Raw genomic sequence first — 18,139 nt, forward strand, 5'->3', positions numbered from 1 at the left:
AAACCACTTTTCAACTATGTGGTTAAAAACTCTAAAACAAGTAAATAATAATATAAATCAAGGATATAAAATTCAAGTATAAGTTCAAATAAAACAGACAAGGATTCAAGCTGCAGCTCTAACACTGTGTGATTTTTCAGCCATCCACTAAACTTCTCTGGGTTCCAGTTTCTTCATCTACAAAATGAAAGAATGATCTTGATTTTATGTCCCAGCTCTAAAATTCTGAAATCCAGTATGTCTGAAATCAATGCCCATTTGTCATCTCAAATGCACCTATTGAAATTCAGTATGAAATCTCAGAAATGGCCTAAATAAGTTAAGAACAGGAACATATGAGCTAGATGGCCACTTCGTGGTGCAAATGTAAAGATATTGTCCCCAACAGACTTTTTCTCTATGCGAGGAGCAAATGGGTATGACAGAACACATTTTCATGCAGGGAAAGTTGTCTTAGTTTCCTTTCATTCTGAATCACCATTTCCAATTGTACGATCCATCCCCCAATTCACTCATATGGACTCCATGAATCTGAGTGAATGGGTGACAGCTTCCACATTTAATAGGCACCCAAAACAGGGAAAGGTTGAGGGAGAGTCACACCTGAAAAGTGACATAGTTACTCTGGCACCAGAAAGTAAACTGACAGGCCTTTTAGAAGCTAATTATTGAGCCTGCTATTTGGTTCACTGACAGAATTTCTTGTTTGTGGGAAGAAAAATATTTGTACACTGCTTTTTTCCATTACCACTATTACTATCGTCATAAATAAGAATCAATAGGCCATTTCGAGTAGCATATGCTCACCACCATTTAGCGTCTGAGTGTCAGCCGTACACAAGCTAAGCAAGAGTGCCCCAACCTCTTGGCTGAGAATTCAAACCCACGAGACAAGGAAAGCACTTCAAATTCATTAAGATGGTGTATATGTCTGTGTGAGCAACTTGAAGGCAAAGGTGATCTGTTCTTTGTCTGTGTCTCTAGCAATCTCTGGCACAAGGCTGGCTATCCAAAATGAATAAATAAGTGAATGAAGAATGAATGAATGAATGAACAAATTGTTGAATGAGGCAAAATGTTTTAAGATGCTATACCGACCGGATTTTGAGGGTTGGTCAGAGAATGTTGTTTTGGTAAGGGCAGAGCTATTTACAATTCATGATGGAGAAATGAAGGCCAGGACACAGTGTGACCCAAGAGAGAGACTGCCTTTGATTAGCAGTTGCTCTGCACGTGCTCAAGTTTCCCTACAATATTCACTCTCAGGCCTCACTAGGAAAGACAAGAAATCAGAATGATGGCCATTACCAAATTCAAGTGAGACCTCCAAAGAAAAACTCTCCACTGTCAGTGAGGGTCTTGCTGGACAGAACAATGTCAGGTAAGGGACTGATCAGAGGAAAAGCAGGAAAAAGAAAAAACGAGATGTTGAAGGGGAGCAGTGGAAGAGGAGTTCAGGCAGAGGTGTGAGTGGGAGAATAGGTGGGTGGAAAAAAAATGCGCCAAAACAAGGAGAGCAGAGTTAGACCCACCGTCCTCAAGGGAAGGTGTGGGGGTCTGGGTTGAGAGGAGCAGAAAGGCATGAAGTCTGGGAGAAGACAGGGAGGGAGGAAAAGAGAGAAGAAGAGGTCAGAGAAATGTCTATAAAATAACATCCATCAACAATGATAACAAGTATAAAAAAATCTTTCTTCCTTCTTGAGAAAGACAAAGGGAATTTTAAGTAGGATTAAGTAGTAGTAGCTTTCAGAACTCAGCAGCTCTCAGAAGCAATAATAACTACATAAATAGCTAAGTGGATAGCAGGAATTACTTCACTTTGGAATTCGGCCAGCATATCAAAGTTAACAGTAATATCACATCTTTTTGAAAGCTTTCCTGAGATTCTAGGGGGGAAATCATCTCAGAAAAACTGTACCAAGTTAATTTTAGGAAGAGGATGCTCCTCACTGCTTGAAGACACTTTATCTCCCGAAAATTGATAAGACAGAAGTTCTAGCCTGCTGGGAAGCACTCTCTTATCCATGTAAATACATTGCCAGTATTGCCCCCAACGGATGCAATTACGTTTACAGATTACCATCGCCTAATGTAAAATTTTACTCAAAACATAACCCACAAAGGATGCTCTAAATGCCGCAAAAAGGACCTGTGGATATCCCACTTTCAGAGTTCTCTAACTTTTGGACTCATTGTGAATGGTTAAGATGTAAACCTTGTAAGGGTAGATTTTGAAACATGCACAACTGTATACATTCATTTCTGAATTACGTGGAATTGGGCAAATTGGAAATATAAATAATGTTCAAACCCTGGACACCTCTACTCATGAATATCCTGTAGGTTTTTCCTCTTACGTACATTATGTACATTTCCTCTTTGACCACTAACGTGCTGACCATCTTCTTTGCTTCCCAAAAATAGAGATAAAAACTGGGTGTTGATGGCAATTTGGGGTACAAATATCTTCTCTCACCATCTGGAAACATTCACGTGTTACTGTTTTCCAAAAAAATAAGTTAGAATATTGCATTCTTTGTTTATTTTCTACCCAGGGACAAGTTATTTTAGTATCACTCACAATGGAAAATCTGTTTACTGACCCCATTCCATAAAGGTGCATTTGCCCTAGCACTTGGAGTAAACACCATTTTCATTGCACTAGAAATAGTTCTAATTGGGCAGATTGTTACAATTTTAGCAACACCCAAATAAATCAAAGGAATATGAAGCAGACATGCCACCAAGTCTGGATTACACAGCAACCCAGTTCAGTATGCCTGAAATAAGTATTCCTTATACACCATCAACAGATGTTAAAAGAACATCTGTAGACATCAAAATTTTTTGGAAAATATGAGTTTAGAGGAACTAATGATTCTGAAAACAGTATGTTAAAGAGTTATATGATTAATTGCTAATTTTATCATATATATAGTATATAGGTACATATATATCATATATACAAACATATATAAAGAACGGAATTCATTCATTTCACTAACTGGTAAATTTTCATTAATATCATCTAAACATGTGGATGATCAAACAATAACCTTCAGAATTCAAAACTAAGCACCTTGGGGCTTCCCTGGTGGTGCAGTGGTTAAGAATCTGCCTGCCAATGCAGGGGTCACGGGTTCGAGCCCTGACCCGGGAAGATCCCACATGCCGCGGAGCAACTAAGCCCGTGTGCCACAATTACTGAGCCTGTGCTCTAGAGCCCCTGAGCCACAACTACTGAGCCCACGTGCCACAGCTACTGAAGCCCGTGTGCCCAGAGCCCATGCTCCGCAACAAGAGAAGCCACCGCAATGAGAAGCCTGCACACCGCAACGAGGAGTAGCTCCCGCTCGCCACAACTAGAGAAAGCCTGCATGCAGCAACGAAGACCCAACACAGCCAAAATTAATTAATTAATTAATTAAATTAAAAACAAAACAAAACTAAGCACCTTGTAAAATATACCTGAATGAGAAACACATCAGGTACTTTTTGTATAACTTCTCCTTTCAAACCTTTCTATAAACTGGCTGCTCTTTATATCCCATTATTCATTGACACGCAAACTCCTCTCCAATAAGCTGAACCTCTGCACTGTTCACACACCTCCATGCCGCTCTCTGCTGACCCATCCTTTCCTTCATTTCGGATGCTTTCTCCAATCTTTCTTGTTATCAAACACTCGCCTCTTCCATTAAGCTTTGAATTTTACTTGAACTTACAGTCATACATTTTCTGAACTTCCTCAATATCTATGTCCAAATTTAACACTTAATCATAGGATTGTTTTGCCCTCTGCTTATGTACGTGTATCTCTTTTTCCCAACTAAATCACATGATTTAAAGGTAATACCTCCCTCTTAAGCCTCTCCCTAAAGCTTCTGTCAAGATCCTACTCCACATTTAACTTCTCTTTCTCGTGATAGTTCTTCTGACTGCTACGTTTATCTGAAAACATGCTTAAATGTGCCCTCTCCTAAAGAAACTTCTGCAACCCTGCTTCTTTCTCAAGCTCTCCCACCGTATCTACTTTCTTTCTCTGTCAAACTTCTTTGAAAAGCATTCTTTCCTCTACTTCTTCTATGCCCGCTCTATCTCCAGCCCTCGCAATCTGAGTCTCCACCTGCGTGCACCCCATCTTCTCTCCTGACTCCCAGTTCATCTCCTTCCCCAACCACCATGCTCATTTCCTCTTATGGCTCCTCCCATAGAGGCTCAAGTTGTCATCCATCGTATCTGCTCAATTTCCTTCAGCAACTGCCTCTCTGTCCTCGTCTTTAACTTCCAGGTCTCCACATGCCACTCCCTAATCTGTATTTTTAGCGCGGCACACAATGTGGGGTGTCAGACCTTATGCTGCCATCTGCTGGGGAGTTCCATGAGGCGAGCTTAGAACCAAATTCAAGGTCGTCCCTCCACGTCTACCATCCGTGCTGTCCTTTCTGTTAAGTAATTCTCCTAGACCTAACTGTCAAAGATTTAACATTCAGAACCTCCATCACTTACCACCATCCCCCCTGCGTTAATCACTCACTGTGTACTGTAAATACTACCTACTACGATCTCTGCACTCTGTGTTCCACCCTTAACTAGCATGTCTCATTTAAGCTGTGACTGCCCATTACAGGGGCTACTGGATGGGCCCTGACTGACCTTTCTCCTTTCTCTCCCCTGATCTCCAACCCTCCCTACCCTTCTGCCAGAGGAATCTTTTTGAAACAGGTATCTGAGCAGTGCCTTAAATGAAAAGCCTCATGTAATTCTACCCTACAGGTAGGATAAAGCCCCAACTCCTCAGCTCTGGAGCTTCTAGGAAGAACTCCAAGGCCCTGCATGAGCTGGCCTGTCTCTTTATCTTCTTCTGCCCTCACTTTCCCTCTCACTCCCTATCCTCACTCTCACTCACTCTGGCCTCCCTGACCTTTTAATATCTGTACCTTGAACCAAAGAGGCTTGCCCTGGATCCTAGAATGGGCTGCCCTCATATCTTCACATGGCTGACGACACTTGCCATTCAGGTCTGGTCTCAAATGTCACCTCCTTGGCAAAGCATCCTGACCAAACGATCTACAGTAATTGCCACCATCCCTCCCGAGACCACCTGGTCACTCTTTTCACATTTACTCTGTTGTATTTCTCCGAGGCATCTGGAAGTCTCTGTTCCTTTATACGTTTACTTATTTAGTGTCTGTCTTTTCACACTCAGATGTAAGCCCTGTGAGCATGAACTTTGTCTCACTTCACTTACCCCAGCTCCTGGAAGTCACATCCCTCCACAGGGTGGCCCCTATTTTCACATCCCCATCCTTGCTCCATTTATATGGCTGCTCTAGCACTTATCAGACTACATCTCTTATTTGAACAGCTATTTCCAAAGGAAGTGAATCGAGGGCAAGGAGGTCATATCAAAATGTCGGGGCCAGGGGGTAAGCAAGGGAGGAGTGTCTGGTTATAAGATGCTCATTCAGTGTGAAGATTTTAGTGTAGAAGATTTATGCATCTTTGTTAAAATTACCCCTAACTTTTTATGTTCTTTTTAATCATGCTGTACATATTTCATTTTCTATGTGTTAGTTTCTAATATATATATTTATATATATATATAAATGGATTAAAAAGGTTGTTTATATTGACCTTGTATCTTGAATTGATCTCGCTAAATGTACTACTTAGTTCTAAGTCGCTTTTAAAATTCCATAGATGTTTCTATGTACACAATCATGTTTCTGCAAATAGTTTCATTCTAACACTCAAAAAATGCACATTTAATATCACTATTATTTTTCAGCACAAGATATAGAAAGTAGAGCATCAAAAAAATCATAGCTGATAGAGCTGTGCAAGATATGGGGGACATGGACTGAAATAGTTGAAAAACACTATCTTAGAGCAATTTGTTATGATCTGTCATCCTCACTACATTTTGAGCTCCTGGCGAGCAAAATCATGTCTTGCTTATTTGTCAGTATCCCACCAAACCTAATAAAGTACTTTGCCTAAAGTAGGCACTCAATAGATGTTTTTTTAAATAGAATTAAAATATCCCAGTGTTGGACACATGGCACATGTTCAGTAAATACTTGTCCGCTGACTGTAAGAACCAATGAGCACACCTAAGCCTGTTGAATGATCAATGTAAGCTCAGCCCCGCTGAGAAACTATAACAAGAGACGTGAGGAAGTAGAAGATACCGTCATCATTATCCACATAGAAAAACTTCATTTCTCAGGTAATGATAAAACGAATGCACCAAGGAAAACATTTAAGTGGCTACCTGTGCATTTCTTTACGTGACTGTTCCTTTTTCCATGTGATCCTAACTTGCATCCAAAATTCTCCTCCCAGAATTCCGCAAACCATACATTTCTTCGATTATTGGCAAGAGTTCGGCTTCTAAAGTATCGATCGAACCCTATTTTAGAGAAGAAAGGTATGATTTTAATATTCGTCCAAAATCAAAACCAAATACCGTCAGAGCTTTTGAATAGATATTATATTATGTTGTGATCATTGCATGAAAAAATATGTATAACAAATGGGGGAGGGCAGCCAATAACCCAGCAATAAGGCTTCCCTTGTGGCAAGAGTCAATGGGGATCAGTGGACAATATCTCCACTCCCACCATTCACCATTCAGGCACCTGACTCTAGGGATGCACACAGCAGGTAAGCCTGTTGGGTTCCATCCACACCACCTCTCTCTCTCCTCTATGTCTCCCAGCAGCAGCAAGCAGTGACCTCATGCTGAATATTCAAAACCAACTCAGACTTTTCTCATTCTCCTCTCTCTCCCCTAGCACGAGTCAGTGTTCCAGGCTTCCGTGCTTCTACTTGCCTCAAGGTTTATCTGTCCTGCATGTTCCATTTTCAGCTAATTCAATAAACTAATCACTACTAATGTAATCTTCTGCAGTCATGGGTAATGGGCTAGTGTCATTCTGCTCAGGTAACCACCTCACTGAAGGGAGACCACCTGGAAATAATGCCTTACTCCCAAGGATAATGGCAAAGGTAGGAATTTCAATCACTGTCGAGATCATTGGAAAAGATATTTGGGAGACAGACTGCCTTTCAGAGATGCTCCGCATCTTTGCTGTTGCATTTATTTACCCATAGAGCCAGGCCAGCATCATGTCTTCATTTGCTATAAAGCAAGCACTCTCCTTCCAACAATGCTATAACCATTGTATACACCCACGGAAATATGCAAACTTAGAGGGCAACTACTAACATCATGGAGATATCCAAGGCCAACAATAGTGCCCCCTAAAAAAATATCTAGTGGGTACTCTTTTCTAATAAAAAAAATATATATATATACAATATGTTGAGTTAAATAGTTACTGTCTTGACCATTCTGCCATCAGCCCTAAAAATTCTATCGAGTCATTAATAATGGATTCATTTCATCGAATGCTGATACCCTGATTTTGCTTTTGAGTTTAGATTCAGTTGGAATGAAGCAAATTCTCTACAGTGCATCCTTACCATCAATTGACGCTCTTTTGGGCAAAATTGTCACAGCCCCTTCTGCAATCTCCTCCTGCTGATAAACAGGTGCTATTTTGGATCCCCAACTATCTGAGCCAATCCAGAGAAAATGCCCACTTTGGTTTAATTTTTTCGCTGCTTCCAATATCCTCCTATTGGAATAAAAAGAAATAAAACATACCACATTTACCAAGAAACTCTACACTTGTGAATGTTACAAGACCAGCTATATCAAGTCATAAACACTCAGTAGGTCACCATTAAACAACCAGTCAATCCTTCTAACTGCCTGAGTCTTATCATCTCCTACAGGGAATATATTGGAGACTTTAACTCTAGCACCTGATAATTAGCCTTATCCTTAACCTCATTCACATCATTCTGTTTATCATCGTTATTTGTCTCATTTCTTTCAGTCCCCAGGTTTTACTTGATAAACAGATTGGACTGAGAAACTAGAAGGCTGTTGTCTCTATGTAGCAGAAGGCAGTCTGTAATTGCATGAGAATGTTGCAATTCCTATGAAATCTCACAAGATTTTACATTGAACATGAAATATGTTAGAAAAAGGATGTGGGCTGAAAATCGGATCCTACATGAGGAAGAAAAGCAATCAGCACCTGATGTCATCTTCATTAGCAAACATAATCACTGCCCGAGCATTAGGTGTTTCTAGCAGACGCTTGATTATTTTTTCAAATTCTCCAGGTCTTGGTTCACGTGGGATTTTCTGTGATTGAGCAATGCAAACACCACCTATTTAAAAAAAAAAAGAAAGAAACAGAGAACATGATTAGGAAAAGACATTTACTTAACACACTTAATGAGGTTAGCTACTTTATAAAAACATATGACTCAGTAAAGGATATTGTTTCTCAAAATATCTGTCATTCTCACCTATTAAAAGCAATCACTTTTTTGCATTATATGTATCAAATAAATAACATCAAAAACTTAATCATACATCAGAGTTTTTTTCCAAGTTTAAACATTATTTTTGTGGATGTCTTTAAAAAAACCAAAGTGTACAAAATGTGGGACAAGAGAGAAAGAGTGGAAAGAAGGCTCTTTTAATTCATTTAACCTAAGTCCCAGGATAAGTGTCTGGATTAATAAAAGGTATGAGTATGTCTTATAGGTGAGACCACCTGTGAGGAAGGAAGGTCCTTTTGCTAATTTTATTTATTAGTAGACTTCCTTTAAGGTTAATTTCCTTTTTTTAGCTCATAGTATTGCAGCAAGATTCTTATGCAGCACCATAATATGTTACGAGACAAGTGGTCTTCAAGACTGAGACACTAGCCAAGTTTCAAAGACACAAACCCTCAGTTGACATATGTCTCCACCATGAAAATCAAAATGGCAGAAATCCCATCCCACTCACATGGAAAAAGAAAAGAACTCTTCTTTTGGCCTCTCCTTTTAAAGCAACAAGAAGCCAAAAAGAAAAGTTTAGAAAAGATCTCTGCCTCCTGCCAATGGGCTGCGCTAGGAGGAGAAGAAGGAGGTTTCCTTGGTTGCAGTGGTACACTTATAACATATTCTAATACTAGGAGAAAAAGCAATATTAGCAGGATGTTTCAATTGCATTATGGTTTAAGCAGGCTTTTTGAGTCGCTTGACAAGAAAATCATCATTTATTTATAGCATTGCTTCAGTAGGCAAAGGCATTTTTTCTTCTAAACAGTTGACAATGCATTCAGTCACCCAAACATTACTGGATGCCATTATGTGCTATGCATTGGGCTGGACACTGGGAATGCGTAGTCTAATCCAGCAGTTACCAGCTAGTCTGGGAGAGGGGCATTCCAATAAATTATCATGGAACATGTAATAAATTTTAGAATGAAGAGAGTATACCACACTTTGGGAGCACAGAGGAAGGAGTAATTCAAGTGCTTGAGAGAGCTGGATTTTAAAGGGCAAATATACATAAACATAGGGACAAAAATGGGACATTTCTTGTAGAAGCCAAGGTATGAAAGAACCTTGCTTGATCATGACCTATGGTCGAGACTGGCTGGGGCTGAGGTTGGAAAGAATGGACAGGTCCAGCTTGACAATGACTTTGTTAGACATGCCAAATAATTTAGATTTTATCTTGAAAAGGATGGGAACCCACTGAAAGTTCACGAGCAGGAGAATTACATGTTGAGCTGTATGCTTTAGGAAGAAACCTCAGGTAGCCAAACAAAGAAGAACCATGTGGTAGCCAGACAATGGGTGTCCAGTGTGTTGTGATCAGATTTAACATACGTGACAATACTGTATGATTAACAGTGCTAGAGTACTGAAGGTTATTTTTTGTATAAGTTAGAGCACTGCCAAAGTTATCCCTGCAATAGCAATACCCTCACTAACCCTACACTATGCTCTTCAGGGGTGGGAACTGCCCATAATCCACAGACAGAGCCTGTAGTTAGTTAGTCTACTGATATGCCATGAATAGTTGTGATGATTGATTCATTCCTTCAGTAAACATTTATGGCGTGCCCACTATCTGCCAGATACCGTGTGGGGCATATGGATTTACAATGGTGAATAAAATAGACATGGCGCTTGCCTTCACAGGGTTTAGAGATGTTATGGGTAAAACAGGCTTAATGCAAAACAAACCCTCAAAATAAGTATGTAAGTATAAGTTATGGCAAGTCTTATGAGGAAGAGCAAGGACATTTAATTTAGATTGAGGAATGTTTGGGAAAAGTGTCCCTAAAGTTGGTATCACTTGGTTAAGGTCAGAAAGAAGAGAGAATGGGAGAGCATCACATGGGAAAGTGCAGGAAAGAGCCAGCGGAGTTAATGAGTGAAGGGGAGAGAAGTGTGAGACAAAAATGAGAGGTAATTTGGGGGCCAAATCATGCATGGCATGCAGGGCCTGCAGAAGATTATGTGTAATTAAAGTGCCTGACATTTAGTAGCCCATAGGAAACGTCTTGTCTATGACCGCCGCATTTCATGGAAGAAAAATGAATGAGGACCATTGAATGATGTAAGAGGGCAACCTGGAGTGAAAAGAACAGGAGGCCACGAGCCCAGTTAGGAGGTTATCAGAACAGGCAATGGGAAATGATGACTAGGGTAATGCTGCTGGTACTGAGGAGGGGCAGGGGGACCTGTGAGAATTGGAGTTAGAATCAGTAGGGCTTTGTAATATTTTTCCCACCTTTATAGAGACATGACTGACAAATAAAAATTGTATATATTTAGGTTGTACTGATTGGATCTAAGTAGTGAGGTAGGGGGAAACCATTAAGCATGACTCTAAGGTTTTGGCCTTGGTGATCAGTTTGTGTGATGACACCATGAAACAAGTAGGAAACACAGGAGGGTGAACAGGTTTGGAGAGGAGGAAAGAATGATTTTGATTTAGGATGAGTTGTTTTCAGAGTACCCATGGAACATCAAACTGAAAAAAAGTGAGTCTGGAGCTAAGGAGAGAGAAGGGAGTTGTAATCACAATGTTGCCTGATGCAGATACAGTAAGAAGTTGAAGTGTTGGGAATGAAGAGATCACTCAAAGAGAATATTGAAATCAACAACAGGAAAAGGTGAGTGACAGAGCTCTCTGAAAACCCACCAGCTTGGGGAAGGGAGCTAGTGAAAGAGACTGGACAAAAGTGATTGCATAGTTTGAGGAGAAAACTTTGGGGACAAAGTCTTAAGTTGAAGACTATGCATAATGTGTTTAAAAATCAGACAAACAAACAAAAACCTGTGGTGAGTGGAAGCATTAGGTAACCATAGAAATGCAAGACCCAAACTGTAACACTCTCTGGGGAACAATAGCTGTTTCAAAATATGACTGCTCTTTTAAGAAAACTGCTCTGATTACTTAAGGATCCTATTAAAGACATGCCATATCCAAAATATCATTCTGAGATTAACCCTGACTCCATAGCCAGAAGAAATGAAGGCCAGAAAATTTTTATTATGACTATTTCAGATGAGGCAAACAGGCAATCCAGACATACGGTTTAGTCTGAATTCAATGATGTATTCATTTACTACAGATCTAGTGAACATTTTTGTTTGTAAAAAGCTGAGTTGGGTTGGAATTTTACATAGTCTATTCATATGTTTTTATTCCTTTACCTCACCTTTTATTTGTCAGCCTGGTCAATCGGTATTTTCCTGGAAAGAGGGACTGAACAATTAATTTATTTCAGCTGAGCAAATCCTTATGCAGATCCTGCACCACATGGCATTGTGCTGTTTGGTGCCTTATGGATACTTTATTAAATTGTAGAGTGTGTTACTCCCAAGTAATTGGAGTTAGAAGATTAGGATTTTTTTTTTAGCCTTGAAACTCATTCACAATTTCTATCTTCACATCAGTCAAAAAGCCACACTCATAAGCACTCATAAGCACATATCGTCTACTACATTTCCGGAGCTACAGACATTCTGTCTCCCATTCTGTCCACAAAAGTCTTATAACTGAATGACAAGATGTACACATAAGAAAAGCCAGATAAGAATGTAAAATGATGGACTGCTAAAAAATAATAGCAGAAGATCAAATCAACTGCAGTAATAAATGACAAGTCCCCCCTCCGCCGCCGCCAAATAGTCCAATGACTTCATAAGAAGAGGTCGTTATATACTGTTAGAGTTGGGGTAAAGTACCAATGAAATTTAGTCAAACATTCAGGATTTATCAAAGACGTGCTTTCCTTCAATACTCATTATATGTTGTTTCAATTTTTAAAGAGACTCTCTGACTTGATTTAGACTCCTGGGGTGGGAGGAGGAAGAGGAACTGCTCTCCATCAAAGTACATGTCTATTGCATCTGTTTCTTCATACCTCACTCTGGAAGAGTACTGATTGTGTATAATTCGAGGAACACTAACTTTCTTATTCTACAGCTGTCCCCAGTTGTGAAAGAAATAATTTTGAAAGCTTAGCACTTAGGAAAGGAATGTTGTACGGAGGAATTTATAATTGGCTGTTTTCTAGAATCTTCTGTCTGACTTCCTCATTTGTGTCAACGTTTTCCTTTTGATTATTTAGTGATAATTAAAAGATCATTTGTTGAACGGAACATTTTACATTCACTCTACAACACACGTGATCACTCCTTCTCAGTCTCATTCACTCTTACCTCCCTAGTCGTAGCGAAAGCGCTCTAAGATTGGCATTACCACCACATTTCTGATGAGGAAACTGAGAAACAGGGGTGTCAACAGCTGGCAAGAGGTTGGAACCCGGGTTCAAAGTCAGATCTGACTCCAAGACTAGACTTTTTCCATCATCTTTTCCATCATCTTTTCCATCATTTGCCCAATTGACCAGTGTCTCAAGTTGGTTCACAATTTCTGTCAAGTTCTAAGTAAATCAAATCGAGTCTCTGGTCATATAACTTGTTAGATCTGCATGACAGAATGGTTTTGATACATAAACAAATCAACAAAGTTACCATTTTATCAATGGTTAAGGTTATTGGTAAAAAAGTGATTGGTCAAAATTGTTGGTTAACCATAAGAGATTGCTTATAATTGACCCTAATAAGATTGTGATATAGTCAGTCAACTATTATTAAATTATTTCTTATGAATGCACTTGCAAATAGTAGCAATGAGCAAAACCAAATAACCAGTTTTTTTGTTTCTCTCTTAAAAACAATAGAAACATGTTAACTCTTAAAAGTGCCGTGATCCCAATTCCAATTCTTAGGGAGTGAGGAATTTCCCCACCGTCACCAGGCAATCCTCTGACAAAAACTGGGTGCCCTACAATTCAACTCATTTCTGATACTATCTACCTGGAGATTGTCAGATTCCACAGGTTAAGGGTTCAAGTCCTGCAAGACTGTCCGCCCAGCCCCTGCCCCACTTCAGATGTCAGTCACAAGCCCTGCTTGTTACCTGTGCTTCTGACCAACTGGTTATAGATCAGAGGTTCCCAAAATCTCCTCCTTGGGTTCAATTAATTTGCTAGAGAGGCTCACAGAACTCAGAGAAACATTGTACTTACTAGATCACTGGTTTATTATAAAAGAATATAACTCAGGAACAGCCAAATAAGAGATGTACAGGGCAAGGTATGGGGAAAGGGCACGGAGTTTCCATGCTCTCTCTGAATCTCCAAGCGTTCACCAACCCTGAAGCTCTCCAAACCCCATCCTTTCCAGTTTTGATGGAGGCTTCATTACATAGGCATGATTGAAATGGCCATTGGTGGTTGAACTCAATTTCCATCCCCTCTCCCCTCCCTGCAGGTTGGGGGGTGAGACTGAAAGTTTTAACCCTCTAATCCTGTGGTTGGTCTTCCTGACAACCAGCCCCAACCTTAGGTTACCTACAGGCTTTCCCAAAGTCATCCATTAACATAACAAAAGACACCTTTTTCACTCTCATCACTTAGGAAATTCCAAGGATTTTAGGAGCTCTGTGCCAAAAACTGGATAAAGACCAAATACGTATTTCTTATTATACATCACAATATCACAACTCTATGCCCTACTCTTTTTTTTTTTTTAACATCTTTATTGGAGCATAATTGCTTTACAACAAATGCTGGAGGGGGTGTGGAGAAAAGGGAACACTCTTGCACTGTTGGTGGGAATGTAAATTGATACAGCCACTATGGAGAACAGTATGGAGGTTCCTTAAGAGACTAAAAATAGAACTAACATACGACCCACTACTGGGCATAGACCCTGAGAAAACCATAATTCAAAAAGAGTCATGTACCACAATGTTCATTGCAGCACTGTTTACAATAGCCAGGACATGGAAGCAACCTAATTACTCTTGCCATCATTTCTTTCCACCTCTCTGGAGACATAAGTAAAATAACAATTTGGCCCTAATGTAATTGGTCCTTTAGTGATAGTTCAGTAAAATTTGTTCTAAGGTTTGAACAAGTGTAATCACGCCTTTTGTAACAGTATTTTCACCTCCTTATGTGGGGTACAACTGGGAATTAGCAGCAAACTATACAGTGTGATGAAAGTTTGCCTCTTTGTCAGCTTCAAGTGCACTTTGTGAAAGAGAAGATTTACCTCACACATCGCAGTGAAGAAAAAGTGTTATCTTGAACAACATGCATTAAAAGAGCAAAACTGCACTTAAATCTGTGCTCATTCCCCCCCCCCCACCAAACCTGTTATGCTTTTTCCTCTATCAAATGCCAAGTCACCCTTAAAAAGACTGAAAAGCAACGAAATGAGGGAATGAAAGTCCTGGTACAGAAGGGGCATGAGCGCCTTGCTACTCCCCTCTTTGTCCCCTAAGAGTGGCAACAGGGACAATCCAGTAGGGAGAGGACTGGCTCAGAGAGCCCCTTTCCTGCCAGTCTCCGTGTGACTCAGAGATGCTCGTGCTTGGAAGGCAGATTGGGCTGGGACAGGTTCATAGGGTCAGTTTCCTACATACTAGGCTTTCTAACATGGCCTCATTTCATCACAGATCCACTCAGAGGCACAGAGTGGTACGGGGGTTATGAATGTTGTTTCTGGGGCTAGACTTCCTCGCTCCAAATCCTGGCCCTTCTCTGACTAGCTGTGATGCTGGGTAAGTTGTGTGACTTCTCTGTGCCTCTGTCCCTCAGTCTAAAGATTGAGAGAATGCTAGTATCTTCCAAATGGGTTATTGTGAAAAGATTAAATAATCACTCAACAGATTAATTTGTTTCCTCAGAAAACACGTTCATTGTAAATTGTTTAAAATAAAAATTGACAAACCCCAAACAGAAACAGTAACTCACTTTCACCAAGCAATACTTACCTATAACATTAATTCTAGACTCCTCAAATTTCATTCCCCAAATGTACACAAAATAACAACTCTTACTAGCAAGTCCAGTCAACGGGGATGCTACGTACAAAAGGTTCTACATTAGAAGGGAAACTTGTGCTCATCACCACTAGAACTAAACGTCTGATGTGTTGCCTCTTCCCCCTCCTGAAAACTGGAAATGTCTAAGGAGACATGGGTAGAGTAGATGGGAAAAATTCAGGAAAAGAAAGGATGAGGGGGGCTTCCCTGGTGACGCAGTGGTTGAGAATCTGCCTGCCAATGCAGGGGACACGGGTTTGAGCCCTGGTCTGGGAAGATCCCACATGTCGCAGAGCAACTAGGCCCATGAGCCACAACTACTGAGCCTGCGCGTCTGGAGTGCTCCGCAACAAGAGAGGCCGCGACAGTGAGAGGCCCGCGCACCGCGATGAAGAGTGGCCCCCGCTTGCCGCAACTAGAGGAAGTCCTCACACAGAAACGAAGACCCAACACAGCCAAAAATAAATAAATAAATAAATAAATAAATAAATAAATAAATAAATAAATTTTTTTTAAAAAAAGAAAGGATGAGGAAGAAGAAGTAGAAGGGGGGTGGGGAGAGGGTGAGAAGGGAAATGACATGACTTGGGGGAAGAAAAAGAAGAGGGAAAAGAACAAGAGTAGAGAGAGGAGAGACTAGAGGGCAGACCATGCACACCAGAAGTATCTTTGGAGCTGGGCAAAAAATCCATTCTCTTTAGGGTCGAAACAGCAAATGTGGAGTTAGGAACATTTGGAGAAGGAGCACTTGATGAGGTTTCAATATATTTTACTACTGTGTTGTGTGCATCTGTATTTACATGAATTACTTTCTGAGTACTATTTTTGGAGTGTTTTGGGATTTTTATTTTGTTTTGTCTGGTTTTTTTTTTGTTGTTGTTGTTATTTCAAAGTGGTTTCCCAGATACTGGGGCCAAAAGTATGACAGGAAGGTTTTGAAAGATAAAACTAACTCCCTGTAAATGCTCAAATGCTCAGTATGAATAAACTCTCTAAGAAAAGAGAAATTTCATATTTTCTAGCCCATTGCTTGGAAAAACCATCATGCCAATGACCACTAGAATCAAAGTGAGCACTGGTTAAATTTCTTACCCTTCTGGATTAGGAAAAAAACAGTACTGGACTTTGGATTAAGCTCATTACAGTTACAGATGAGAAATTAGTAATTCAGTTACAGATGAGGAATTCATTACAGAATCATGCCAATTAAATTAGTGAGGGGGAGAGTAGACAATCGTGGCATCCGCCCTTCTTCAATCATTCAACAAATATTTATTGAGCACTGTTACAGGTCAGATACTTTTTAGACACAGAGTATACAGCAGTGAATAATGTAGAGAAGGTCTCTGACTTCACAGAGCTCACATCTCAGTAAATCCCTAGGGTCTTGTGAAGCCTGATACCTGTGGGCATTCATTGGATGTGTGATAAATAAGTGAATAAACAAGAAATTCTTATTTCATGATGTAGTCGAATGATCTAATAAAGAGATAATAAGCATATCCATGTATTAAAAATACCATCATTCAGAAAAAGGCAAAGCATCTCTGCATCTATGTTATATATGTATGTAACATAAAGTCATTTCCAAATACCTTCTGCAAATAGGACACTCTCAATAGTATCTCAACAGCAGCTATCAGAGCCTGCAAACTATGAACATTCTTCTACACAAGTAATATCTTAGTCTACTTACCAGCATTACCTGAATTCTGCTATATATTGGCTTTCAGTGCAGCATTTTAACAGACCCTCAAAAGGGGTTGACATTCTTGATTTAAAGAAGAAGGAACTAATAGCTGAAAGATTGTTTTAGCTATATAACTCTTCAGAGCAAGGCTTGCACCACAACCAACGTACAACAGTGACTAAGCTAAGAAGTGGAATTCAGAGAACAAAAATAAAGCACCAAAAGCATTTAAAAACTCCATCTTTCAAGCAAATGCAAGTACTTGTAGTATTTCTGTAGGTAGTTCACAATCATTTTCCACGGCAAGATTTGATCTATGTGTTTGAGGCATATAAAAGTTAAAAATATAGTTATATATTTAACTCTTTGGATTCAAATAGAACTAAAAAGAGAGAAGAGTAAAATGACCTGTTTTTGATAGCAAGCCATTGTACAGTTAGTTATTTAAAGAACTCTTTTTAAAAAATTTTTTAACAGTTTTATTGAAGTGTAATTGATATATCAAAAAAAAACTACATATGTTTAATGCATACAATTTGATGAGTCTGGACATATGCATACACCTATGATACTATCATCACAATCAAGGTAACAAATATATCCATCATTTCCAAGTTTCCTTGTGTCTCATGTCCCCTTTGTGTGTGTGTGTGTGGTAAGAACACTTAACATGAGATCTATCCTCTTAACAAAATTTCAAGTGAATACCATGCTGTTAACTATAGGCACTACTTTGTACAGCAGCTCTCTAAACCTTATTCCTCTTGCATAACTGGAACTTTACCCCCATTGAACAACAACTTCCCATTTCCCCTTCCTCCCAGCCCCTGGTAACCACCATTCTCTCTGCTTCTATGGTTTGACTACTTTAAACTCCTCACATAAGTAGAACCATACAGCATCTGTCCTTCTGAGATTGGCATATTTTACTTAGCATAACATCCTCCAGGTCTGTCCATGTTGTCTCAAATAGTAGGATTTCCTTCTTTGTTAAGGCTGAATGATATTCCATTTTATGTGTATTCCACATTTTCTTTATCAATTCATCTGTCAATAGACATTTGGGTTGCTTCCATATCTTGGCTATTGTGAATAATGCTTCAAAGAACACAGGAATGCCGATAACTCTTCCAGATCCTATTTCAATTCTTTTGGTTAAGTACCCAGTCATG

At 39.7% G+C, this 18,139-nt stretch overlaps 1 protein-coding gene across 2 annotated transcripts in view; it reads right to left on the bottom strand.

Annotated features, from left to right (window-relative positions):
- Positions 1-18,139, bottom strand: part of GRM8 (glutamate metabotropic receptor 8) — a 761,438-nt gene that overhangs the window by 421,780 nt on the left and 321,519 nt on the right. For both annotated transcript variants that reach the window (XM_061198012.1, XM_061198014.1), the window contains exons 3-5: positions 8,115-8,250; positions 7,492-7,646; positions 6,278-6,415 (exon numbers count right to left, since the gene is read on the bottom strand). In XM_061198012.1, coding sequence (XP_061053995.1) covers positions 6,278-6,415; positions 7,492-7,646; positions 8,115-8,250 — 429 coding nt within the window. The remainder of the gene's footprint in view (positions 1-6,277; positions 6,416-7,491; positions 7,647-8,114; positions 8,251-18,139) is intronic.

The sequence above is a fragment of the Eubalaena glacialis genome, chromosome 8 (assembly GCF_028564815.1).
Source record: "Eubalaena glacialis isolate mEubGla1 chromosome 8, mEubGla1.1.hap2.+ XY, whole genome shotgun sequence".
Lineage (NCBI taxonomy): Eukaryota > Metazoa > Chordata > Mammalia > Artiodactyla > Balaenidae > Eubalaena > Eubalaena glacialis.